Here is a 12,358-nt window from a genome sequence, read left to right on the forward strand (position 1 = left end):
GTGGACAGCAGTGAGTGGGTACGTGGTGGTGTGGACAGCAGTGAGTGGGTACATGGCGGTGTGGACAGCAGTGAGTGGGTACATGGTGGTGTGGACAGCAGCGAGTGGGTACGTGGCGGCGTGGACAGCAGTGAGTGGGTACGCGGCAGCGTGGGCAGCAGTGAGTGGGTACGTGGTGGTATGGACAGCAGTGAGTGGGTACGTGGTGGTGTGGACAGCAGTGAGTGGGTACGTGGTGGTGTGGACAGCAGTGAGTGGGTACGTGGTGGTGTGGACAGCAGTGAGTGGGTACGTGGCGGTGTGGACAGCAGTGAGTGGGTACATGGCGGTGTGGACAGCAGCGAGTGGGTACGTGGTGGTGTGGGCAGCAGTGAGTGGGTACGCGGCAGCGTGGGCAGCAGTGAGTGGGTACGTGGTGGTGTGGGCAGCAGTGAGTGGGTACGCGGCGGTGTGGACAGTCGGATCTAAACGTGTCCTGGGACTTCACCACATACGTGTTTTGTTGTTTGGGAAACCAGAGTGGGAGGCCACATGTAAGCCGGCCAAGTGAAGAAAGGAAAGCAAACATAGGTGTTCTGCCTAGTTCACGTGAACTCTAAGTGGACAGTGAATTGTGTCTGCAAATTCACACGCAAATTTAATAAGTAAGTTCGCTTCTGTGTGACTGGATGCCCTGTGCATTCACCCTAGCTAGCTACTACAATTCAAGGCAAACACAGGGACCATACAAACGCTTTCCTTCTACTTCTTCCCCTGTAAGGCTTTAGTTAGACTTCCGGCATCCAAAGCCAACCTTTGTAAATATAAGTACGTCAGGCCCTGGTAAGTTTCTGTACAGTGGAGGGGAGGGGCAGGAGGCGGGAGAAAAGAGGCACAACAAAGCTTGCTTTTGAACTCACAACCCCAAAGCATGCCTACCAGTTCTTTTGCACACACTTGGCTTCTGCAGCCAAGAACTGCTTTTCTCTTTGCTCACATTTCACAAAAGTTTTAAGGCTTTCTCTCCCCCAACCCCCGCCCGCCCTGCCCCCTCCTCAACATAACTTTGGCAAGATCACCAAGTCCGCAAAGCCAGCCTCTCCAAGTTTGCATCATGTACTTTTTGGATCCGTTGATAAGTAAATAACGTAATGTTTGTGAGGAAGCTTCCTTAAAGGCCCTGCGGTGTGTGTAAACCATTGAGCGTGAAACTCAAGGAACAGCCAGTAGTGATCTTTGCAGAAGCTGTTGGCTGAGTCGTGACCCTGAGCAGATGCTAGTCTGTGTGTTGGAGAAAAAAGGTCATAACACAATCCTACAGTGTTTTCGGCTTGAGAGGGCCAATTTCCAGCCTCTCCTATGGCATGCCTCTAATACAATTGGAGCCAACACCACCTCTCTCTCCCAAGATCACGAGGGTGGAGCCTGGGATAATTCAGAAGGCAGCATCTGAGGAGAGCTGTCCTCAGGGGAGACTCTGGGTAGGGCGCGCAGGCAGTCAGCCCACGGAGGAGAACAAAAGAGTTTCTGTCCTTCTCCTTTATCCTACAGCTTCACATTGTACAAAGCTGGGAAGCCCTCACTACGCACACTCGTTTGAAAATAGAATTGTGGTGTGTGTGTGTGTGTGTGTGTGTGTGTGTGTGTGTGTTTAAGATTTATTATGTATACAAAGTTATGTCTGCACATACACCTGCAGGCCAGAAGAGGGCATCAGATCTCATTATAGATGGTTGTGAGCCACCATGTGGTTGCTGGGAATTGAACTCAGGACCTCTGGAAGAGGAGGCAGTGCTCTTAACCTCTGAGTCATCTCTCCAGCCCCAGAATTGTGTTTAACAGTTGTACTTAAACAAAAATCCCAAAGACAGAGTAACTGAGACACAAACCCTGTCCTCTCCAGGAGTCAGTGGGCACTGCCAAGGGGCAGCCTGGCACACTGGACCAAAAAGGGGAGGTAGAGGACTTGGCGGTGTAGTAGGGCAGCGCCACTGGGGCAAGCTCTTCAGCTTTATTGGGGGTAGGGGTAGGTATGTTATGTGTCATTTTTAAATGCCTCCATGGCATAACAGCTAATTTTAGAAACAATGAGGGGTTTTGTTTGTTTTTGTTTTGTTTTACTGTGTTTAGAGACAGGGTTCCTCTGTGCAGTCTTGGCTGTCCTGGAACTCACACTGTAGACCAGGCTGGCCTCGAACTCACAGAGATCCACTTGCTTCTGCCTCGCAAGTGCTGGGATCAAAGGTGTGTACCACAACCACCACCAGGGCTTAGAAATAAGTCTAAAATTTCTCCTTCATAACAAAAGCCGAGTATGCTGACTCCAACAAAGTGGAAAGACAGAGAAGCAAAGAACACCTGTATTTCCCCCTGCAGGGAACAAAGCATTCTTTATCTTTGTGCAGATTTTCTCTCTCCGTTTTCTACTCCAGTAAACATTCTATTAGGACATAGGCCAAATATCTTACCCTGTCACTCAATATTTTTCCATAATATGACATCTTTTGGAAGGGTGGGGGATGATGGTCAAGACAGGGCTTCTCTGTAGCCCTGGCTGACCTGAAGCTTGCTCTGTAGACCAGGCTGGCCTCAACTTGGAAATTCACCTGCCTCTGCTTCTGCTGAGATTAAAATCCTGTGCCATCATCTGGCTTGTAATGTGATTTTTAGTATTTACGTAGCAGCCCTTTATCTTGCTGAACCTCAGCTTCTACAATGACTCTTTGTAGCCAGGCCTTTAGAGGTTTTCTCATTTTTCACTTTCTTTCTTTCTTTTTTTAAAGATTTATTTTATTTATTTATTTATTACATATACATGTACATTACATATACAGTGTTCTCCCTGCCTGTACACCTGTCCGCCAGAAGAGGGCTCCAGATCTCATTATAGATGGTTGTGAGCCACCACATGGTTGCTGGGAACTGAACTCGGGACCTTTGGAAGAGCAGCTAGTGCTCTTAACCTCTGAGCCATCTCTCCAGCCCCTTTCACTTTCAAAATTAGTGCTACAGCTGAGCCTGCTCCGGTATTGCCCGCTTAGGAAGCTGGAGCCGGAAGAACACAGTCTTGAGGTCAGCCTGGACTACATACTAAGACCCAGTCTCAAAAACATACCAAAAGCTGAGGGCTGGACAGGCGGCTCAGCTGTTAAAGACACGTGCTGCCCTGGCGGAGGACCCGTGTTTGGTTCCCAGCACCACGCAGCAGCTCTCTAGTGTCTGTCACTGTAGTCTGGCCTCCTCGGGCACAGGCACACATGTGAACATACAGCTTACTGACCTGCCTTTCAGAGATAACGCTCTGCGACCCTTCAGCCTTCGTATTTTACCTTGTTCTAATCGTACTAATCTTGGCCAACTCGTCAGGTTAATTCTGGGTCGGTTCTGTTATAAACTCTGTTTCCTGCCGAGCATTGGAGATGCAGGTCTTCAACCCCAGCACTTGGGAGGCGGAGGCAGGTGGATCTCTGAAGACGAGGCCAGCCTGGTCTACAGAGAGTTCCAGAACAGCCAGAGCTACACACACACACACACACACACAAAACCCTATTGGGGCGGGGGAGCGGGGGGGGGGGGAGGAAGGGTAGGGGGCAGGGGGCAGGGGGCAGGGGGGGGGAGAGTTTGTATCAGGGCTCTTGTGTCTCAAACAAGATTCTTCCAACCCGAGCTCCAGAGACGAGGGACCAGGGAAAATCCACCTCCCAGGTCTATAATTTCACAGCTCCATATGAGATTTTACTCTTGGCCTAAATGAGTGATAGCTGTGTATACCCTGACATGCAATAACATGTGACTTTCTTACTCTTATTATTTGATATCTCTTCTGGACGCTAAGCCGTGGCCTTGGCAACATTCCCGGCAATGAGTTCCCCAAATCACGTATGTCCTTTTAAAGGGAGACACGGGAGGAAAGGTGGGGGGGGGGGGAGGAAGGAGTGGAGAAAGAGGGAAAGATAAGGAAAGGGGGAGGAGAGGGGCAGAGGAAGGGCAGAAGGGGGGCAGAAGGGGGAGGAGACAGGAAGAAGTAAAAAAAGAAAAGAGGGAGAAGGGAAGAGGAGGAAGTAGAAATAGAAAAAGATGGGAGGGAGGATGGAGAGGAGGCCATGCCTGTCCCCTTAAGGTTTTACTCAGCGTTTCCATTCTCCTTCCATGGTCCTAGGGAAAGCCACTTGCAGGGCTTGTCTGTGAAGAGGTTCTCAGCGGCCCTGCCAGCACTTCTTATCTGATTTCCTGAACCACTTATCTACCAGCCCTGGGAGGCTGTGGAGGCAGAAATCCTCTAGTGCAACCACTGATGTCACCGCCCTCACCCCACCATGGCCCCTGCCTGCTGGAGGCCTCACCTCACTTGGAATCTTAAATCAGATCACCTTTCTTCTAGGAAGGGCTCACGGAGAGTGGGGGGGGGGGGGGGCTGGGAGGGGCGGGGGGCGGGGGGGGGAGACGGGACCGCCTGGCATCTCCGGGTCCTAGGAGCCTCCACCAGCCCAGACCCCTGAAAGAAGTAGTAGACTCTAGATGTTGGAGTCTTCTATCCTCGGAGATCACTTCATCCAACTCCGTTTTGCAAATGAAAGGGAAAAACAAAATAAGCAAAAGAGCGCACTCTGATCTTGTGTTAATTACCTTACTGGCAAATATAGGAAAGAGGCGAGCACTACGGTGTTCCCGGCTCCCTGGCTTCTCCGAAAAGATAGCTCGGAGAAGTACAGAAAGCAGTTCTTTTACGGGGCTCACTGAACTGAGAGCCGAGGCAGTGGTGAGTGTGGGACGCACTCAAAAACCAAGCCAGCACTTCCCAGACTCCCGTCCACGGTTTAAGCAGTGAACACACGATACTTACGCCTACTTCCTTCAGAAAGAAAGGAGCTTTTCCAGACTACTCCAGGCTTGGTCTCAGGCATACAAGCCCAGCATGCAGCAAAGAGGAGATGCCGAACTCTGTGCTTTATGAAGCCCTCAGCTCCCTAATCCTTTTAACTGCTTTGCTCTTGCCTGCCTGCTGAGAAAACTCAGGCCTGGTCTCCAGAGAAGCCCTGTCTTGGGGGGGGGGGGGGGGAGCAATGCAAGGACGCTGGGTTTAAGAGAGGCCACTATACAGGCAGCCGGATGAGAGGTCAACGGGCATTTGGGGGCCAACAGAATGCTGCTGAAGGACTCCAAGGTATGAGTTGTCATCACTAAACAACCAACGACCAACTAACTAGTCCTCTTGTGCCAAAGCAATATTCCTATTTCAGCCTGTCATGGCTCACTGAAGAATTCTTCCTGGGCAGGGATGCCTAGCTGGTGGCTCACGTTTCAGGACAGGCCTAGATAGCCTGTTTAGCTGAACAGCAGTCCCTGGGTACCACCACCTGGCATGACAGAAACTGTGAGCACACCCATTTTACACTAAAAACACTTAATCCCGCCCTCACCCCACCCCCAGCATTAAAGTTAAGCCATTTAAATTAGACAGGGCAACAGCTGCAGAGGTCATCTGACCCACTGACCAGGTGACAAGGATGGGCTGCAGGGGCCATGAAAGCTAAAGTTCACAAACGTGAGTGAGCAAATACATCTAGTAAGACTCGTCACCTCCGTGTGCAGTTGCCAATGGTCATCGATAATATAGGAGGAACAATAAGTAAAAAGATGTTAGGGATACCGACCAAAAGGAAAAGGAGGGAGGGAAGGAAAACACGTTGTCTCAGGTGAGTGGAAGTAAGGTAAGAGAAGAAAAAAAATACTATCCAACCAAAGCATATGGCTCAGAGATTAAAGGACTGCTCTTCCAGAGGACCTGAGTTCAATTCCCGGCAACCCCATGGTGGCTCACAACCATCTCTAGTGAGACCTCCTGCCCTTTTCTGGCATGCATGCACATACGTAGACAGAACACTAGATAAATAATAAATAAATAAATCTTTAAAAAAAAGAAAAGAAAAGAAAGAAAGAAATGCAGCTTGACATAGTGGCACACACCTTTAATACCAGCACCTGGGAAGGCAGAGACAGGTGGATATCTGCATTTCGAAGCCAGCCTGGTCTACAAAGAGAGTCTGGGACAGGCAAGGCTACACAGAGAAACTGTTCTCAAAAGAAGAGGAGGAGGAAGAAGAGAAGGAGATAGAGGAGAAAGAGGAAAGAAAGGAAGGAAGGAAAGAAAGAAAAAGAGATGCATACTTGCTGTCCCAAGACTCCAGGGCAGAGGATCTGTAGTTTGAGGTCATCCCTGGCTAGTGAGTTTGACGATAGCCTGTGCTTTGTGAGACTTTTGTTTCATAAAACAAAAAGCGAAAGGAGACAGAGGTAAAGGGACAAAGTGGGGGAGGGGGGAGTATTAGGGTCCGGTTAGACCAGAGTCACAAAAGGCAACTGTGATGCGACCGTCTGGCTTATCTAAGAATTCTTTAAAAGTAAATTTAACAACTCAGGCTTAAAAACAAATCTTCTGCACACACACTTTCGAAGGCCCATCTCTTGGTTCCGCTGTGGTTTGATGCTTCTTCGTGTGTTTGACTTACCTGCCTACTTAACTACATTGCCCTTTCTGCTTTGCAAGAGACTAGTGATTGCTACTGCTGGCAGTGGTGCCCTCGGGCAATTCCAGCACAACCCGCAGGAAGAGCTACAATGTAAAACTGAAGAGGGACAGGCAGACAGGCTTCTAACCCCAGTCCAGCCTTGGACTGGGCTGGGAAGAGCTTGGAAGACTTCAAAACAGGTCTTTAGCGCTCTGTAAACAGGTGAGCTGTCAAAATGACCCCCAACTCACACCCTTCCCTCAGCCACAGTTTAGCAAAACAATGAAAGCAAACAGCCTTTGGAGGGGACCTAGGAATTCTTGCAAGCAGCGGCAGCAGCTTAACCAGAGGTAGCCTAACCGCAGGTAGCTGGGGACAGTTTCCTTTCTCTTGAGCATCCGTTAGCATGTAAAAAGGTCCAGGTTTTGCATTTATTGTATAAAGCAGCCATTGAAAGAATTAGCTGGGGGGGGGGGGGGGGCGGTGCTGAAGAGATGGCTCGGAGGTTAAGAGCACTGGCTGCTCTTCCACAGGACCCAGGTTCAATTCCCAGAGCCAACATGGTGGCTCACAGCTGCCTGTAACTTCAGTTCACGGAGATCCAACACTATCATACAGGTATACATGCAGGCAAAACACCAATGCACATGAAATAAAAACAAATAAGTTTAAAAGAAAAAAAAAAGAGAAAGAATTAGCTCTATAATTAACCCCATCGTCAAATAAAGCCTGAGTCAAAGCTTATATACAAATTAAGCTCCAAGGGCGGAGGACTATTGTCTGTGCCTTGTCAGTTGCCTAGAGTGGTTTGTTTGTTTGACTGAGCAATCAAGCTTCAGAAGGCTATCAAGGCATCCTATTATTAGGCACAAACATATTTTATTCCCAGATTTTTTTTTTAGACTATATTTTGGTAGTGTTGCTTGACACTTTAGCTAGCTAGCTATTTATTTTGGGTAAATCAGTCTTGCCTGTGTGTTAAGTCTCTTGGTGGGTGATGGGACGCCAATTAAAGCAGGCTGCAGTGTTTTCTTCCCGGTGGATTTGACAAGTCCGAGCTGATGGATACAGTCTGCAGAAGTTGAAGGAGAGCAAGGAGAAGACAGGAAGGCAGTCTTAGATCTGAGGTGTACAGGAGTGTGGTGGGCTCATCTCAGGGTTGGGAGCTGTGGGAGTGTCGGACACGCACTGCCTGGGCTGTGTTTACGCCTCAGCTCTGACCAGGCTGCTTCCCCTCTGTGTCCACGTACTCACTCACCCTGTAATAACAAGCACGCAAGGCTTAGCCCTCTGTATTAGAACAAAACACTCGACCCTCGGCATTAACCCCAGGTGTGCCAGGAAAGGAGCCAACTGATGGTATCAGCTGCTGCTTCTTTTACTTCTTGACTGCCCTATAACTTTGTTGTTGAGTGTGCAGATGTCTGGGTTAACAGGGAACCGATTACATGGATTTACTAGTTGGAGCCACTGTCTTTCTCACTTGCCCACCTCCCTAGCTTGTTCACCTCGAGGCTTTTGCCTGGGAAACTTCTACTCCCTAGTATCTGTTTCCTTCAGGCGGTTGATGCTGTGTGTGAAATCCATCCTCCTGAATCTTCACCTGTCCCGCATGCACGGCTCTCAGCACAGAGTCTGTCCTCACCTATTTCTCAGTAGACTGACCTCACTCCCTAACATGCCGACCATGTAAACCCTCTGAGGTTCACCAGCAAATCTTCCAGTCTGAATCACAATGTCCAATATCCAAAATGTGTTTGAGGTAAAAAAAAAAAAAAAAAAAAAAAAGAATACATATTTGTGCTGGTGCAGAGGAGAACTGATTGGCTTTAAAAAAAAAAACTTAAAAGATATTTAGCTGGGCGGTGGTGACACATGCCTTTAATCCCAGCATTCGGGAGGCAGAGGAAGGCAGATCTCTGTGAATTCCAGGCCAACCTGGTCAACAAAGCAAGTCCAGGACTGCAGGGCTACACAGAGAAGCCTTGTCTCAAAAAACAAAGAAGAAGAGGAGGAGGAGGGGAAGGAGCAAGAGGAAGGCAGATACAGGTGGACAGGGGGAAATGTTTATTAATAATCAGGAATTGTAGCAAGTAGTGGTGGGTCATGCTCTGTCTTAAAATTCCAAAGTAAGATCAACAATAAGGAGGAGGAAGAGGAGGAAAAAGAGAAGGAGGAGAAGTTGTTGAGCTGCATTTTAGAGCTGTCTTTTAAATTATTGTAACTTTCAGGCATTTGCCAGGTAGTGTCTTAAATTAATGTCTATGTGTGGCTTGCCCTCCAGTGTAGTGCCAGCCCCTTATGAATATGCCCTGGTTCATAAATCTTTGTTTCCGCTTATAACAGTTATGAAATATACTGCAAGCACTACATAACTAGAAAGCATGATTTCATGCTTATGGAAATAGCTATATGGAATCAATTACCACACATGCATGCATATGTATGTCCTCTTGATGTGGTTTATACAGTTTGGCAATGAAATAAAATTTTTTTATCTTTTTAATTTTGGGTTTTGTTTTTTTTTGTTGTTGTTTTTGTTTGTTTGGTTGGTTGGTTTTTGTTTTTGTTTTTGTTTTTGTTTTTGTTTTTCCGAGACAGGGTTTCTCTGTGTAGCCCTGGCTGTCCTGGGACTCACTCTGAAGACCAGGCTGGCCTCAAACTCAGAGATCCACCTGCCTCTGTGTCCTCAGTGCTGGGATCAAAGGTGTGCACCACCACCTCCCAGACCATTCCCCCTCCCTGCAAAGGGTTTCTTAACCAAGCAGAGACTTGCTTACAAACATGCTTGTTGACAAAGATCAACTGCCATAAAAGTTTACGATGGGGGAGTAGAACCTTTTAAAATGCACACAGAGACAAAATGTCCTTTTTTTTTCCCTTTGATGAGCGATAACATCAATACTGCAGAACATACAAAGCAGAACAGTTTAATCTGAAAAGTCCACGTCTAAAGGATGGATGGCTCTCGGCCTGTGAGGTGGCTCAGGCAGAGGTGCTTGCTGCCAAGTTTGACACCCCCAGAAGAGAAGAACTAAGGTTTGCAGGTTGTCCCCCAACTTCTGTGCACAAGCTTCAATCACAGCACACTCATACGTACACACACGTACACACACACACACACACACACACACACACACACACACACACAATGATATAAATAAAAAGATGACCCATCTTCAGGGCAAATTTGCTAACCAGAAAAGCCTTCCTATGCGATCTACATCTCACTGGGATTTGGTATTTAATCTCCAAGAGTTTGCTCTGGGGGAGTGTTTCCAGAACACAGGCAGGCCTCCCAGGGCAGATTTACCCGGAAACACTGCAAGTTCCAGCACAGGGCCTCTCCCTTGCTCAGGTGACTGGCGGCTTTACCCGGGTATATTCAGGCACTTTCTCTTGGAGTCTTAACCCCATCAAAAGCCTACCACCCCGGATCCATCCTTGCCGGGGCCCGGTGGAAAATTAACATAAACAACGTGAATCTTGAGCGCGTTGTGGAGTTTGCCTCAGCAAGCAAATTCCTGAGTTAGAAGCCAGCCTGGCCTACAGAGTGAGTTCCAGGACAGTCAGGGTTACTCAGAAATCGCCGTCTCGAAGAAAAAAAGGCAAAAGAAAAGGAAGACAAGAAAAGGTGTGGGATGAGCCTCAGATTCTAAAAGTGACCTGGAAGTCATAGACCACTTCAAACAAACATTTCTCGACCATTGAGCAGAGATAGCAGGGGGGATGGGGTGGAGGGGGTTGTGGTCTCCTTACAGAAGGCTGGGAACCACCAGATAAAAGGTACTTTCGTTAAATGTAATTCTAGATAGACATTAGCCATAAAAGCTAGGTAATAACGTAATCGTTAAGCCAGATTGTTAGTACTCAGTGCTTAGACTCAATAGTGAGTACATTGTCCCTACTGGCGGTAAGTATAACTTTGCAGAAACAAATACCCATCCGCTTTCATCCTTCATTCGTTTGACTCATACACAGCGCCACAAAACTGAGCATTCAAACTAAATGTTAAGTGTGCAATTAAAGTTAAGCGTGCAAGCCCCGCCCCTTTCTACACCAAACTCAAAACAAAGAGAAAAAAAAAACTCGAAAACCAAAACGTTGTGGTTGCCTTGGATTCGGGTTTTCAAACTCCAGTGATGACTCTTTTTTTCCATTGCCATGAGAGCTAAAAGTGAGATGGTGGCGGTATCTCCTACAGTCAACCGCTTTTCCATCCCTACAAAGTCTAAGCCCTGGCGGTGTTCCTAAACATTAGTTCTTCGATTCCGGTATCGACTGAGCGGTTAAATCGTACAGGGTGACGACAGTAGTAAATTTTTAAGTATGAAGCAAGCGTCTTGGAGATCCGCCAGATTGACTTTACTTGGGAGCCTGGCCGGCCCATGCCCTTCACCCCAAATCAAGTCAGTCAGGCTTTCTCACTCCGCCCTCCTCCCTTCCAGGCCCCTCAACTTGGGACTGGTCCTGTACACTTCTCGGTGGAGACTCTCAGGAAGGTCTCCTTGGCCACACCAGCAGGGTAAAGTTACCAGGGACAGCAAAAGGGCGGCCTCAGAGCACTTCCAATAGGACACAGCCAGTTCACGGCCCAGGACGCCCCAGGAGGAGGGGGAAGGAAGTGTCACCACTGAATGGAAGGAGGGCAGCAAGACCCACCTCCCGCACCCTCCCGCTCCCGCCCTCGGCCCCACCTTCCCCGGCTCGCACAAAGCCGTCCCCAAGGCGGGGACCGTGACGGACCAGGCCCCGCGTCCCGCGCCTCACACCGCAGATCCCCTCCAGTCTAGAGCTCCGGTCCAGGACGCAGTGTCCGGAGTTCCCGCGCCCCACGATCCCCCCCTCTTTCCATCGACAGCCTCGGCGAAGGCCGATCGAGCCCCAAGCCCGAGGTGGCGGCCTCCAAACAGTGGGCCGCGTACGAGCCAGCAACGTCGGGGCTCAGGAGACCGGGCCCAAGTGCAGTCGCCCCTTCGTACCCAGCCTCAAAATCAGCCCCCCCCATTTCCGGGAGGTCCTGCCCCGCACCCGCGCGAGGTGGCGGGATAATGCGTGGGCGGAGGGAGGGAGGGAAGGAGGGAGGCGCGGGCATACCCGCGGGGCCCCGCCATCGCGGCCTGCCCAGAGCCTCGGTCCCGTCGGGTCCCACGCGGGTGCGCACATGCACCCCGGGTCGCCGCAGCGGGGAAGATGGCCGTGTCTGCAGTCGTATAAAAGCCCTTTGTTGCGCGCACACAAAAGCGGCCCAGACAGCCTTTCCAGCAGGCCCTTTGGCCTAATCGAAGAAAGTCGACTGAACTTCCAAATGGCCCAGGAAGTCAGAGGCTGGGGAGCACCTAAAGGCAAAGGTGTAACCAGCCACAGGCCTCCCGCAACCATCTAAAATCCCAATCAGTGCCCAAAGGTTCGTCCGGTCCGGGAAGTGGAAGCTGAGGTCATTTGTCGGGAAGGAAGCAAAGAAAACCCACGTTTACTAGCAAGGCCCAAAGGGGGTATTAAACATTCACACGTTCATGTAGGGTCTCTCCCATAAATCGAGGTAGAAATATAATCCAAGAGGGTCTGGATCCACCAAAAAGAAAAAGAAAAAAAGTAAAAAGAAATAAAGAAAAAAAAAACAACAATAGCAACTTAAAAAAAAAAACACAACAAACCAGTTGCCAGCAGCCCAAAGTGGCAGCAGCAGCAGCGGCCGCCGGCGCGTGCGATCCACTTACTTGTCGGACTCTTGTGACATGTTTGATCCAATGAACTCGTTCCCCTTTTCCTGGAGCCTCAGCCTCTGGTGAAACTGGACTTTCAAGTCTGTGCAGGTGAAGGTGTGTGAGAGCGCCCGAGATGGCAGAACAAGAGCTACAGGTAATTCT

The 12,358-nt window shown here is 49.3% G+C and overlaps 1 protein-coding gene across 3 annotated transcripts in view; it reads right to left on the reverse strand.

Moving 5' to 3' along the window:
• GRHL2 (grainyhead like transcription factor 2) overlaps positions 1-12,358 on the reverse strand; it is a 141,032-nt gene that overhangs the window by 128,267 nt on the left and 407 nt on the right. For 2 of the 3 annotated variants that reach the window (XM_084747942.1, XM_084747941.1), the window contains exon 2: positions 12,209-12,296. The exons of the other annotated variant lie outside the window; for it this stretch is intronic. In XM_084747942.1, the coding sequence (XP_084604068.1) occupies positions 12,209-12,296 (88 nt within the window). The remainder of the gene's footprint in view (positions 1-12,208; positions 12,297-12,358) is intronic. 3 annotated transcript variants of the gene reach the window in all.

Source organism: Acomys minous (assembly GCF_964271855.1).
Source record: "Acomys minous genome assembly, chromosome: 12".
Classification (NCBI taxonomy): Eukaryota; Metazoa; Chordata; class Mammalia; order Rodentia; family Muridae; genus Acomys; species Acomys minous.